This window comes from Plecotus auritus, assembly GCF_963455305.1.
Source record: "Plecotus auritus genome assembly, chromosome: 3".
Taxonomy (NCBI): Eukaryota; Metazoa; Chordata; class Mammalia; order Chiroptera; family Vespertilionidae; genus Plecotus; species Plecotus auritus.
In genome coordinates, this window is record NC_137772.1 from 182,004,665 (window position 1) to 182,020,448 (window position 15,784).

Sequence of the window (15,784 nt, forward strand, 5' to 3'; positions counted from 1 at the left end):
TGTGACAGTTGCCAAAGCCTAAAAGGCATTTATGTTAAATCAGTGAATGCCAAGAATCTCTTATAAGGCAAATCTAAATACTGGATTCTCATGTACTAGTAAACCAAATAAAATTAGCAGCTGTTTTAAAGATGTAGAACCACATTACATATATTATAACCTACAGGTAGGGAAAAATACAAAGGGAGACATAACAAATGAAAAATGTTGGCCTACATGATAATTGAAGAGTATCATATGTCACAATAACTTTAAATTAAAAGATGGATTAGGAAAATATATGCTCTAAATATGATAGATGGTCTGGCAGATACCTGGCATTGTGTTTCTATAGATATTATACATATCTTTTCAAGTAATATTGGCTTATAATGTTTAACAAACATATTTCCATTGTACACCTGCAAATTAGTTCTTAATGCTTTACTGTTAAATTTCTAATTGTTATAATCACTATATTTTATGTGTTCACAGATACTTTATTTAGTAAGAGGTTAGGAGAGGCTATCCTGAGAATCACTACCCAGGATTCACAAGAACGCGGCCATTTTTTGACAGTTCTCCACTGTTAGTGAGCTCATAAGACTTCAAAAAACACGTCAGTGCCCACAATAAAGAGAAACATTACAGAATACAGTTATTGATGTTGCTGGAATACTATTGAACCTGAGTCATTTGGCAACATAATCTTGGTAGACAGGTCTCAAGTTTTTGTCTTATTTTCTTGATCCTCATGGGCAAGGACTTGGTGAGAGAGAAGTCTCTTTTTATTTTTTAAAAATTTGTTTTTATTGATATTGGAGAGTGGAAGGAGAAGAAGAGAGAGATAGAATCATCAATGATGAGAGAGTTATCGATCGGCTGCCTCCTGCATGCCAACTACTGGGGATGGAGCCCACCCCACAACTTGGGCAAGTGACCTCCTGGTTCATGCGTCAATGCTCAACCACTGAACCACACAGGCCAGACAAGAGAGCAGTCTCTTTTTAGGTGAGGTATCAGCAACACATGTCATCTATTGTCTCTCACTTTTATACTGGAGATCTGGAATTGTGCTATGGAATTGGAGGAGGGGAGGTAAAGAATGCTGCTAGAGGAGAGAAGACTCATCTTTTCAAAAATCTTACAATGAATTTTTTGCTTCTGGAGCCAATTATGCTTTTTTTTTATGAGTCATTCACTCAATGTGTGCTTATATGCTCTACAGTATTTCCTAGGCGTGGTCAGTGGTGCTGTAATCAGAAACTGTCAGGGTGATAAACCCTTTGCATTGAATAGAGTATCCCAAAATAAAAATGAATCTCAGAGTTAATCTTCATGACCTTTCTTGCATAACAATTATACTTTGCCTAGGGTAAAAAGGGTGGCTACAACATCTGTTTTTAGTGAAGAGTTCTTTATCCTATTTCAAAATATATTCAATTTCAAAACAGTTACTGACATTATTTTAACACACACTGCCTTTCTCAGGAAATTAGGTGGGTAGAATTATTTCTATTTTGTTTTACAAGTTATGGAACTTGAGGGTCCAAGATATATAAAGTGGTTTGTCCGAGGTTCCATGAGTGTAAACCCAAGACTCATACTTAGGCTCTCCAATAACAATAAACTGATTCTCACTACATGACATGATTGAAGATTGAAAAACTAAATATTTCAGTCTTCATGGTAGTAATTACCAGCCATCTAGCCCTTAAGTGCAAATCCAATTTAAGTAATAGTTGGGAGCAATTTGTTACTAAAATAATTTCTCAGTATGGACTCTAATTGTCTTGTTCAATATTTTATTTTTGAATCTTGTTCTTTAGTTACCTAATGTAATACCTATAAATGATTTGGGAAAAGAGTCCAAATAGTTCATATTTTGTACTTGTTTTTATCCCTCAATGAAATCTGAGAGTATATTATTGGTTGTTGCTATAGTACATGTGTTCACCATGTATTTGGGAAAAAATATGGATGAATGGGAAAAATATATGGGTTGAATGCCACAATACTGAAATAACATTTTGGAAAAACAATTGTATAAAAAACCTCTAAACATAAAAATTTTGGCCTATGAGAATAAATTAAAACCAGTTGTGCAATCACTTACTGCCTTTCAAAACAGTTGGCAAATAGAATATCATTGCTCCAAATAATTGGGAAACCCTTGCCCAAGTGAATACTGGTTTTCCTGCTTTTAATAGTTATAAAAAGAAAGTGTTTGGAATTTGATTGGCATTTCTTATGAATCAAATTGCAGTGCCCATCTGTAGATAGGCAGTTACTAAAAATATGGCGTGATCTAAATATAATTCTATGAACCACCTGTTTTGTTAAGTCTTCCAATTCCTTACCAGGTTCTTTTCCAAGTTAAAAAAAAAAATTAAGTGCTTCCTCAGGAGCCTTTAGGCAGAGCTCTAATATTTTTATTCTTTGAACAGAAAGTCCTCTGCAATGGAGTGAATTACAGAAAAATTGGTAGAAGTAAAATACTCTTAACTCCTTCATTGATTAATACAAGGAAATCACTTGGAGGACAAATTAGTTGCCATTTATTCTTTTTTATTTTTTTATTTTAGTTTTTCCCTATTTATTCTTGAACTTAGTATTTTAGAACATAAAGGATTTGTTGGAGAAAAGGCCTTTGTGTGGTAAAAGCAATATTCTTAGCAGGCTGGAGTGCTCTAGCATGACTTACAAGGAGATGCTGATGGCCTCTGGGTAGAACTATATTCATTTCCCACATGGGATTACAGATTGGACCCATGTGCAGCTTTATTGGAACATTATAATAAAAGTACTTCATAGTCAGGTTTTGATTTAAAGGAGTACAGAAAATTCCCCAGGTATAAATATTCTCAATATTCTTGGGAAAGTGTCACATGATTTCAAAGTAGTTTTCTAGGTGGATTTAGATAAGTAACAAGTTGCCTCATGTCTATTTGTATCTTTTACCAAGATGCTATCACATTTCCCATCCTCAGCATGCTTTTCCAAAAAGGCAGAAAGTGATTTTCCTTGGGTCCATTTACGGGCATTTCGAAGCCACTGTCTGTAATTTGTAAGCATAGCTGAAATTATCTTTCTGGGAAGGCAGAAAAAGCTTGAATTTTGAAATCTTGGAAAGAAGTAGTTTAGAAAACAGGCACTGGTAGAATTAAATATGCTAGATGAAATCCGAATATATAGAAGGCTATAATTTCAGTATGATGGAATTTCAATTATTTTTCAGCTTTTAAAAAAATGTGTAATTTAACATATTAGCACATTACATAACCAGGAATGCCTAGACATTTTACTTTCTAGCACTGAGATAAAATTATGTAAATATCTCAAGACAAATTTCCAAGCTACTATGACTTAAGAATGTTAGAGGAAATAAAGGGGTTTCTAAAGGGTATGTGGGGGAAAACACAGATGTTCTACCATATTTATTAGGAAAATGTTCATTTCTGCAGATATGTATTGAGTGCCTGCTATGTTTCAGGTCATGTTCTTTAAGGTTTTTGAACTGTAAAAATAGAAAAGGCTTTATCTTTTGAGGAGGAGACATAGATTAGTAATACTTATGGATGTAAAGAGAACTTTAAATGATTGTGGCAATTATAGTCATAAATGGCTTTAAGTGATTATTCAGTTAAAAGTGATTTAAAATGTGTTTATTATGTACAATGAATTTAAAGCAATGATTTCAAAGTTATTATCTTTAAGGAATTTTAAGGTATTTACAATTAGCAAATGGAAGTGAAACCTCCTTCACCAAAACTGGGCTTATTATAGCATCTAGAATTCAGTAATTCATATTTATTTCTAGACTGGTTCTTCACAGAAATATGCTTTTCTATGTGAAAAATTGCAAGGTTTTAGATGCAGTTAAATGTATATCTGTATGTTCTGAAGTGTGATGAGTGCTTTTTGATGTCAAGAATAGTGAGTGCAACCATAGCCTGCCTGTCTACCTGCTCCTACTGCATATCTGCTTGTTGGCACAGCTTTCGCCTCACTCTTCTCTCGGTCACATGAACCTGTCAAGTTTTCCCCCATCACTGGGCCTTTCAGTCCCTGCTCCTTCTGTTTGGAATGTTCTCCCAGAGTTTTCCATGGCTATTTCCTCATTATTCTAGTCTCAGCCTCCCCACAGCACCCCCTATCATTGTTTCCTTGCCTTAATTTTTTCTTTAAAAAAATTTTTAATTACATTTATTGGGGTGACAATCTATCCTATCTAATAAAAGGGTAATATGCAAATTGACCATCACTCCAACACACAAGATGACTGCCCCCTGGGATCAAAGATGGCTGCCCCCATGTGGACACAAGATGGCCACTACAAGATGGCCAGCAGGGGAGGGCAGTTGTGGGCAACCAGGCTGGCAGGGAAGGGTAGTTGGGGGCGACCAGGCCTACAGGGAGGGCAGTTGGGGGGGACCAGGCCTGCAAGGTAGGGCAGTTGGGGGGACCAAGCCTTCAGGGGAGGGCAGTTGGGGGCAATCAGGCCTGCAGAGAAGGACAGTTGGGGGGGACCAGGCCTGCAGGGTAGGGCAGTTGGGGGGACCAAGCCTTCGGGGGAGGGCAGTTGGGTGGGACCAGACCTGCAGGGGAGGGCAGTTGGGGGTGACCAGGGCTGCAGGGGAGGGCAATTGGGGGTGACCAGGCCTGCAGGGGAGGGCAGTTGTGGGTGACCAGGCCAGCAGGGGAGGGCAGTTAGGGGCAACCAGGCTGGCAGGGGAGGGCAGTTAGGGGCAATCGGGCTGACAGGGGAGGGCAGTTTGGGCAATCGGGCTGGTAGGGGAGGGCAGTTAGGGGCAACCAGGCTGGCAAGGGAGGGAAGTTAGGGGTGACCGGGCCAGCAGGGGAGGGCAGTTGGGGGTAACCAGGCCTGCAGGGGAGGACAGTTACGGATGACCAGACCAGCAGGGGAGGGCAGTTAGAGGTGACCAGATGGGCAGGGGAGGGCAGTTAGGGGCAATCAGGCCGGCAGGGAAGCAGTTAGGCGACGATCAGGCTGGCAGGCAGAAGCAGTCAGGGGCAATCAAGCAGGCAGACAGACAGGTGAGCGGTTGGGAGCCAGCAGTCCTGGATTGTGAGAAGGATGTCTGACTGCCCTCGAGGGGTCCTAGATTGGAAACAGTGCAGAGGCTGGGCTGAGGGACCGTTCTCCACCCCCCCCCCCCGTGCATGAACTTTGTGCACCGGTACTCTAGTATATATATAAAAGCCTAAGCAACCAGCCAAACAGCCGGTAGCTATGATGTGCACTGTCCACCAGGGGGCAGGTGCTCAATGCAGGAGCGGAAACCACAGGCATGGAAACATGGAACAGACTGAAGAATCTCAGAGGGAAAGGGGGAGGGAGGAGGGCGGGAAAAGTTTAACCAAAGATCTTATATGCATACTAGAGGCCCGGTGCATGAATTCATACACCAGTGGGGTCCCTCAGCCTGGCCTGCATGCTCTCGCAATCTGGGATCCCTCAGGGGATGTCAGAGAGCTGGTTTCAGCCAGATCCCCACAGGCCAGGCCAGGGGACCCCACTGGTGCACGAATCCGTACACTGGGCCTCTAGTGGTTAATAAGATTATATAGGTTTCAAGTGTACAATTTTATGAAATATCACATATATACTGCATTGTGGGCCCATCACCCAAAGTCAAATCTTCTTCATCTTTACATAATTATTTTCTCCATTGCACCTGTTATCACCTGGCATGCTATATTTTTATTTATTGTTTATCTTTTCCCATATAAGTTTAAATTCTTGAAGGCATAGATTTTTGTCATGGTCACCTTTGCATATATAGCCTCTAGAACTGTACCAAGCACATAGTATAGGTGTTCTTTAAATATTTGTCAACTCTTTTGCAGGGTTTATAAAAATTGGAATATGATAACTAGTCCAGTGTAATGGATTAAGGCAAGAATTGTGGAGCCAGGCTATGTGGGTTCATATCTTGGTTCTGTCACTTACTGGAAAAAAGATGTACGCAAGTTACGTAATGTCTGCTCTTAATTTATTTCACCTTTAAAGTGGGGACAATAATAGATTTTACCCCAAAGAGTTATTATTAGCTGAAAATAGATGCAAAATATGTATAAATGATGTCTTCTGGACATATTGGAGTTAACTATTATTATTATAAATGTCTTGATGATTTTTTTCTATTCATATAAACAATTAGAATGAATTATATTAATAGATGTCCAATATTGAATCATACTTACATTCTTATGATAAATTCCATCTTGTGATGTATTATTCTTTCCATATGTTGCTGAATTTTGTTTGCTAACACAATTTAGGACTTTTATCTTAATATTCATATATGAGCTTATCTAACTATGTTTTTTGTTTAATTTTGCTGCCATCTTTATCATGTTTTGCTGTAAGTTTACACTAGCTTCATAAAATTCACTTGAATGTTTTATTTTTAAAGTATTTTGGAAGAGTTGAAATAACAGTGGAATTATCTGCTCTTTCAAGGTTTGGTGGAATTTCTCTGTGAAACCATCAAGGCCAGGAGGTTTCGTGGTGTAACTCTGATAACCTTTTCTATTGTTTGGTAGAAAAGGGGTCTGTTGAGATTTTTAACATTTCTGGAGTTATTTTGGTAAATTATATTTTCCCAGGAAATTGTCTTTATCATAAACTCTTTTTCTCCCTGGTTTTCTGCTTTCCTCAGGCATTGGTATCTTGTAACTTTTTTGTTCCAACTATCCTCCCATCACTATCACTGTTATTCAAGGTTTGTTACCTCTCTTCTGGGCTATATAGCTTTTGTCTTATAATTGCTAGTATTTTTTTTTTTTTTGCTACCATATATAACACTCCATGTTACTAGATTACATTGCATACCTACAGTCTTACTCATTCATTTAATATGTTATCCAATATCTGGCACATGGCCGGCATGAGAGGCATACAGAAAAGAGTGCAGGCAAAGCTCTGCTCTCATGGAGCTTATATTTTAGTGGATAGTATCAGACAAGGAACAAATGAACATAAATAAAAACATATCCACTAGTGATAAGTGCTATGAAGAAAAATGAAACTGGATAAAAGAGATAAAGTAGGAGTTTGGGTGCCATTTTATATAGGGTGATGAATGTTGAGTAGAGACATGTAGCGAGAGCCATCAGGGAAACATTGAGAGGCAGAAGGTTTAGTAAGTACAGAGGTGTTGAGGGGAGAGTATACTTGTCATGTTTGAGGAATAGCAGACACTAGGATGAGCCAAGGTGCAAGCGGGAGAAGAAGTCAAAACTATTAGTCATCTGTGTACTTAGAGGGATGGGTGGTGAAAAGGGGTGGACAGATCACACAGGATATTGTAGATCATTGAAAGAACTTTGAATTTTACTGAGTGACATGAAAAGTCACTAGAGTGTTTTTTGTTTTTTTAGAGTGACATGATATAGACTTAAGAGAAATTATTGTGACTTCTATGGAGACTAGACTATAAAGGGCTATTGGTTTAGTTTGAGAAAGAGATCGTAGATGTAGTGGCAAAATTTGGGAGGAGTGGCTGGATTTCAGTTATACTTTAAAGGTTGAGCAGTCAGGATTTTGAAGGTGGAGTGAAGGTGGGATGAGAAAGAAAGAGTCATCCTTGATATTTCTCTAAGGATTTTTGGCCTGGGCAATCTGAATAATAATGTTACCATTTACTGAAAAAGAGAGAGTTTTAGAAATCAAGAGTTTGGCTTTGGACATGTAAAGGTTGTGCATGCTACTAGTTATCTAAGTGGAGATATCAAATAGTAAGTTGGATATTGGATTCTGAAATTCAGAAGACAGGTTTTTGTGAAAATTTCAATGGCTCCCCATTGCTTACAAATTCAAATCTATTAGCATTACATTTAACATCTCTTTTTTTCTGACCCCAGCCTATCTTTTACATCTTATCTCATACTACTACTGTACATAGACCAAGCCAAACAGGTTTTCTTATTCTTAGAATGTGCTAGACATTTTTTTGCCATTTTGATGCTGCTGCCTGTGCCATTGTTTATGTCTGGAATACCTGTCATCTCAACTCTGCCCATTGGAATACTGTCCAGTGTTCATGACTTTATACATATGAGTTGAGAGAAAAAGGTGAGCCACAGAACGGAAACTTTATGTTCAACTGATGACATTCAGTAAACAGACAGACTCCTGACTGTCTTGCTTCTGTGTGTGTGTGTTAATTTTAACCTATGGCACAATGTATTATTTTCTCTTAGTGATGAAAAAAATAGTTAATTTTTATTTTTTAAAAAATTTCAGATGGGAACATTTAAAGCACATGATGGTGAATATTTCTTAGAACCTATAATGAAGGCAGATGGGAGTGAACATGAAGATGATCATAACAAGCCACATCTTATATACAGACAGGAGTTAAAGAGGAACTATTTTCTGCATCCTCATAAGCCTTGTGACGTTTCAGGTAAACTATGAAGTAAAAATATTTGGGTTAAATTATGATACTATTTAAATCTTTTTTTTAATTTAGAGTTTGCATATTTTCTTTAAATATTGAAGTATATGACATTTTAAACACATTTTCTTGACCCATTAGAAATCATTTAATGTTTGTGTGCAGCTTTGTTGTGGCAGACTGAATTTAAATTCAAAAACGTATTTAGTATATGAGGTATGTAGCAACTAACTATATAAAGTTTTTACTTCAATGTATTAGGTGAGTATGATTTAATTTTTCTAGCAGAATTTTAGATAGTTAAAAGTGAACTAAGTAATAATCGCATGTTCAATTTTGCAGGCTTTTAAGTTTATGTAAAGGAGATGTATATAGTTTTCTGTGACTTATCCATTTGCTCTGTGTGGTGACTGAGTTTCATCTACATCATTCATTTTCATTGCTGTACAGTATTTGATTCTATCACGATTCATATGTTCATTTTCCCGTTGAACTTTTGGATTGTTCGCAGTTTTTGATTATTATAAACAACGTTGCTATGATGTTCTTGTCCCCTTCTCCTGTGTGTGAGAGTTTCTCCAGAGTTTTGCAAAGTGGTTTTTATCAATTTATTTATACTTCAGCAATATATGCGAGAGCTAGGTTTTCATCATTTGTCCTCTAAAATTCAGACTATTAAAGACTTGCAGTAAATTAGAACCTAGGAATCATAGATATCTTTAAAGTGTGAATCTGTTGCTGATAAATTACTTGTATGTTGCATTTTAAGAGTTGTGTCCACATATGAACATGAATCTTCACCATATCATTGTCTATCATTCTATGAAGAATGGAGAAAGGCACCTGCGGTTATCATCAAAGTACAAAATCTAGACAAAAGGGTGGGATTAGAAAGGATTTATTTGATATTGTAGGTGTCCATAAACTATAGTTCCAAGCACTGAGATGCCATCTGTTTGGGGATATAATGACACGTAGGCCTTTGAAGGTTTTCCTGGGAGTGCACTTCTTAACCTTTGCTATAATAAGAGGGCCATTTTGGAGTGGTTCTCACTGTGTCTCAGGCCGTGTTTTAAATCTATTGACATAATAGATGCCTTTCTTATGCTTTTAATATGAGCATAAGGGTTTCATTTTCATGGTTTCAAAGAAAACACAAATGGGCACAGCCTCACAATAGAGTTTTACAGAAGGCAGCGTATGCTTGTTCTGATCTACCATTCAGGAGCAGCTTGTTTAACGAACTGTTTAGCTCCTTAAGAAGAAAACCACCAAGTAGACACTCTGAATGCATAAATGTTTCACCTAATGATATGCAGGGTTTTGCATTCACAGTCAGTGTTCATTATCAGAAATGGTTCAAGAGAGGCCAGGCTCTGGTTTAAAAAATTTTTATACTAAAGATTTATTATAAAAACTACAAATAAAAAGCAAATAGAAAGCTATCAGATTTAGTTTTCTTTTATTTGCAATATATTTTCCACAACATTTATCTACTAAAATGTTAAAGGTAGTAACCTTCTTTTAGATTCTTAAGTTGCCTCCATTTTTGGGTACAATTAACATACATATTTTTAATCACTAAAAAAGGCAATCAATTAATGGTCTAAGTAATTAGCTGCTTATCATCATTTTGTTCATACATAAAAATAAAGAGTTTTGAATGTATTTAGTAAGATATTATTAAAGGCTTTTTTTCCCCTAATTCACACGTCGGTCAGAAATACTTGCAGAATCTTATATATTCCTTAGGTGAACCTTTATTCAGAAGAATTCTTCAAATAGGTAGGCTTAAAATTAGCATATGAATCAAAAAGATTAAGTGGAAAAAGAAAAGTCATTTAAAATATTTCTATTGATGGTTTAAAATTTTTAAAATTTTTTATTTATTGATTTGAGAGAGAGAGAAACATCAATTTGTTGTTCCACTTATTCATGCATTCATTTGGTTGCTTCTTGTATGTGCCCTGACTGGAAATCGAACCTGTAACCTTGGCATATCAGGAAAATGCTCTAACCAACTGAGCTACCTGGCCAGGGCTGATGGTTTTAATTTATTGTGATCCTAAAATTTTGTAACTCATAGTGGTCTCAGCTTTGATGAATTAGTTCAAATTATTTTCAACATCAGATTTCACCATGTGCCGTGAGGCCATACTAGTTAATATTCGGTAGCCATACCTAGCCATTGAGGTTGCCAGGCTCCCAGGTAGACATCAGACACGTTCTAAGTAATATACAGTGGAAATGGTAACACACACACACACACACGACCTAAAAAGAGAACAAAAAACCCGCACACACTAACAAAATTAAAACCCAAGAGCCCTGAAAATACTGACCTTAACTTCTCTGTCTTAATAAGCATAGGTAGTGAGTGGATGGTTAATAGATTTAATGTTTCCTATATCAATGGCAAGTTTACGGGTTTCTAACTTAAATACCTCACAGCTACAGGAATCAGGCACTTATCAGAAATGAGTGAAGTGGGGTGTCATTAGGACATCCAGGTAGCCACAGGTCATTGGAATATGTATGCTTGCCAAAGGTGCATTGGGAATGTGGGATCAGTTTTACCAGAACTTTGAATTTTATAGAGAAGTTAAAAATGTGTGTGGGAGGGGAAAAGTTTGAAACGTGAGAGCTGAATTTGGCTTGTTAACTACCAATTTGCAATCTCTTATTTAATGACTTCTAAGGTCCCTGACACTTAAAAACATTTTTTTTTAAAATTTGTGGGCAGAGGAAGAGGTGCCATCAATTAATCTAGAGACAGGGGATTATAAATATGGCCATGACCATGGCCAATATTTTCAATTATTAACTTGTTACTGGTGATTTTAAGAGTCAGCTCAAGCTTCTGAATACATATAGACATGACTCTAGAGATTTCCCTCTTCTGCCCACCCTTTGTTAAACTACTCTCTCAAAGATCACTTATGACCTACTTGCCAAAAGCAATATCTCTTATTGTTACTTCATTTTAGGGCAATTTTCCCTTTTTTTTGGCTTCTCTGACACACTTTGCTTCCAACTTTGCTGCTTTTCTTTCTTACTGTTTCTCGCATTTCTCTTCCCAGTTGTTACTGCTTTCCCATCTTCTAAGCATTTTTTAAGTGTTCTTCTTAGGCACCATTTTACACAATTTTTATATAGAGTCTACATGATTTATTTTTTTCTACTTCCCTAATTTAACTACTCACTTAAATGCTACATATTTTAAAAATGATTTAACTTAAGCTTGTTTTAAGATTAAATCTCAGGTCTACAACTGTCTGATTCTCATGTTTCTTGGATGTTTCAGTGGCACCCAGAATTAATACATCTAACCTGAAACTATTGTCTCTCTTCACCTTCCTCTTCGTCCATATCCCTAAAAAGAAGCCTTTCTTCTTTTTGTGCCCAAATATCTATCTAAATTAAGCACCTGCTATAGTGGACGCTTAAGTGTTAATTTTTGAAAAAATCCTACTCTGTTAACTAAAGAAGACTGATTTAGATTTGAATAATAAATTTGCCTCAACTGCTCAGGTCTACCCTTTTATTTGTTAATTAGTATTCTAAAGTGCATGAGTAGTTTATTTTCTTAAGGAGCTATTTTTAGTCTTATTGTATTAGTAATATTCTTAAGATAAATTTTGTCCCAAACCAAAGAAAAATCTTAAATGTGAAATTTGACCTATTAAGGTTTTGAGATTGTGAATCCTCTGGTATTAGAACTACCTCACAGCCCTCTGGCTGGTTTGGTTCAGTGGATAAAGCATCATTCCTTGGACTGAAGGGTCTTGAGTTTGATTCCCAGTCAAGGGCACATACCTCGATTGCAGGCTTGAGCGCTGGCCCTTGCTATGTCTCTCTCACATCGATGCTTATCTAAAATAACCAAAACAACAACAACAAAAAACAACCTCATCTATATTATGAAAAACTCTATACTTTTCAAAACACTCTTCATAGTCATAGCTCATTGATCCCTAGAGTAAGTCTGTGAGATACAATCATCCTCAAATTCCAGATGTTTTCTGTGAGGGGAAGAAACCCAGGGATGGTGTGACAGTTGTTTGTTCCGTGCATACAGGTTTATCTTATTAGCTGACCTAGTTTGCCAGTTGTACTGTTTGACATGATAGTGAAGTGGTATATGTATTTAATAATGCACTCCAAAGAGAAAAATCAATCTTTTGTATATGTTCCTTACTTTGTGTTATCATTCTGTCATTGGCAAGCCCTAGAGCTTTGAAGTTCTATTTTATTTATGATTATATTAGGGTCCCTCGGCCTGGCCTGCGGGGAATCAGTGGACCTCCCTGCCGTCACAGCCAGGACTTACCTGCCAGCTCATAGGGCTCCAGCTTGCTGTTCACGTGGATCACGCATGGCACGAAGTAGTGCGTGAAGCGGCAGGCAGTCAGGGAAGAGCCAGAGCCCAGGCTGGTTGCTGCTTCTGCTCATCCCGGCCCCTCTGTACCTGCCACCACAGCGGGGGCGCCCACGGTAGAGGCTCACACCGCCGCAGCTGCACTCGCCAGCTATGAGCCCGGCGTCTGGCGCCTGTCTGTCAGCTGAGCAGTGCTCCCTCTGTGGGAGTGCACTGACCACCAGGGGGCAGCTCCTGCGTTGAGCATCTGCCCCCTGGTGGTCAGTGCATGTCATAGCTACCAGCCGGTCATCTGGTCGTCCAGTCGCCTGGTCACTTAGGCTTTTATATATACTAGAGGCCCGGTGCACAAAATTAGTGCACGGGGGTGGGGTGGGGTGGTGGTGTGTGTCCCTCAGCCCAGCCTGCACCCTCTCCAATCTGGGACCCCTTGAGGGATGTCCAACTGCCCGTTTAAGCCCGATCCACTAAATGGGCAGTTGGACATCCTTCTCAAAATCCAGGACTGCTGGCTCCCAACCGCTCACCTGCCTATGCCTGATTGCCCCTAACCGTTTCTGTTTGCCAGCCTGATAACCCCCTAACCACTCCCTTGCCAGCCTGATTGATGCCTAACTGCTCCCAGGCCAGCCCGATTGCCCCTAACTGCCCTCCCTTGCGGCCCTGGTCACCCCTAAATGCCCTCCCCTGGGCCTGGTCACCACTAAATGCCCTCCCTTGCCAGCCTGGTTGCCCCTAACTGCCATCCCCTGCTGGCCTGGTTACCCCCAATTGCCCTCCCCTGCAGGCCTGGTCCCCCCCAACTTCCCTCCCCTGCAGGCCTGGTCATCCCCAACTGCCCTCCCCTGCAGGCCTGGTCCCCCACAACTGCCCTCCCTTGCAGGCCTGGTTCCCCCCAGCTGTCCTCCCCTGCAGGCCTGGTCCCCACCAACTGCCCACCCCTGCAGGCCTCGTCCCACCCAACTGCCCTCCCCTGCTGGCCCAGTCACCCCTAACTGCCCTCCTTGCTGGCCTGATTGCCCACAACTGCCCTCCCCTGCAGACTTGGTCTCCCCCAACTGCCCTCCTCTGCCAGCCCGGTCACCCCTAACTGCCTCCCTGGTGGCCTGATTGCCTACAACTGCCCTCCCCTGCAGGCCTGGTCTCCCACAACTGCCCACTCCTGCAGGCCTGGTCTCCCCCAACTGCCCTCCCCTGCAAGCCTGGTTCCCCCCAACTGTCCTCCACTGTAGGCCTGGTTCCCCCAACTGCACTTCCCTGCAGACCTGCCCTCCTCAACTGCCCTCCCCTGCAGTCCTGGTACCCTCCAACTGTCCTCCCCTGCTGATCTGGTCTCCCCCAACTGCCCTCCTCTGCCAGCCCAGTCACCCCTAACTGCCCTCCCTGCTTGCCTGATCGCCCACAACTACTCTCCCCTGCAGGCCTGGTCCCCCTCAATTGCCCTCCCCTGTAGGCCTGGTCCCCCCCAACTGCCCTCCCCTGCAGGCCTGGTCCCCCCCAACTGCCCTTCCTTGCTGGCCTGGTCTCCCCCAACTGCCCTCCTGTGCCGGCCTAGTTACCCCCAACTGCCCTCCTCTGCTGGCCTGGTCACCCCTAACTGCCCACAATTGCCCTCCCCTGCAGGCCATCTTGTGGTGGCCATCTTGTGTCCACATGGGGGCAACTATCTTTGACCACCTGGGGGCGGGCATATTGTGTCTTGGAGTGATGGTCAGTTTGCATATTACTCTTTTATTAGATAGGATAGTTCTATTTATCTACTTCTATTTATAATGAGGTTGATGATTCCAACATTGGGAGACTGGGCCAATGAGAAAGGGAACCAAAGTGCAGGAACCAGAAATATGTTTATCCAATCAGATGCATTTAAAAAATACATAACATTGAAGGTAAATGTAATGCCTTACATTTTAGGTGTGGTAACAACATTCCTTTCTAGGAGGAGGACCTCTCTACTCTGAAGAATTAATGTTTTTAAAAATCTTCTATTTTTTATACTAGGATTATATTTTTTAATACTACATCATTAAACTGGAGACTGTTTCGTGGGTGGAAATGATTAATTCTTTTTTAAGTTTTGGAGGCAAGTTTTTTAATATTATCTTGTGCTAGCTTGGAGCTGAATAGGAGAGAATTATGAATCTGGAAGAATAGGAGAAGCTATACCATAGTTATAACCCCTAATTGAAGAATAAGCTAAGATGTGTCTAAATACAATGGTGTCAAACCACTTTCATATTTGTTCCGATTTGATTGTCTCTCACTGTAGAATTAGAACTTCTCATTTGTTGCTGGGATTTTTTTTTTTTCTGAGCATGTCAACTTGTTCTGGTTGATGTATTTATCAAGTCTACTTTTGAGGTGGGACTGAGAATATTAACCCTTCTTTGAAATATATATTACATCTGTTTTTTGTTCTACCTTCATTAAGAATTTTTCTGTCTTTGCTTTACTTTGGTTTACTTCTTGTTTTGAAATTCATACGCAGGGTTTTTAGTCTTGGTATAGTTCCTATGAGTTTTTACTGGACAGCAACGTAGGCCTCCATTGCTAGAATTGAATACATATCCATTTAACTTCTTATAATGGCGCTTGCCCTTCAGTGATCTATCTGCCACCTTGTATTTCCTTTGGCTTGTTTCATACTCTTAAGTCATCTATCCTTTCAGAAATTGCTCCTCAAACTTTTCCTTCCAAAGTGAGATATGTCTCCTCAAAAAAAAAAAAAAAAATCCTTTGCTCTAAATGTGTTTATTTAAATACTTAAGGTACTCTTCACTTATTGAGATTAAAATGTGAATGGAGTCATTAGTTTTTAGTTCTTTTACCAATTGTATCTTATTATAGACTCTTCTTTACTGAAAATTTCTATTCAATTGTTTTATAATTAGTATCTTATTCTGTGGTTAATATACTTGCTCACAGTATAATAATATTAAGAGTGTAGGCTTTGTCACCACTGATCAAAGACTATCTAACAATTTAGGGGACATATTTATTC

General features: G+C 39.6%; 1 protein-coding gene across 1 annotated transcript in view; it reads left to right on the forward strand.

Annotated features, from left to right (window-relative positions):
• Positions 1-15,784, forward strand: part of ADAMTS20 (ADAM metallopeptidase with thrombospondin type 1 motif 20) — a gene marked incomplete at its 5' end in the record, with an annotated part of 176,311 nt that overhangs the window by 14,662 nt on the left and 145,865 nt on the right. Inside the window, one exon of the mRNA XM_080659619.1 lies at positions 8,252-8,414. Within this exon, the coding sequence (XP_080515745.1) occupies positions 8,252-8,414 (163 nt within the window). The remainder of the gene's footprint in view (positions 1-8,251; positions 8,415-15,784) is intronic.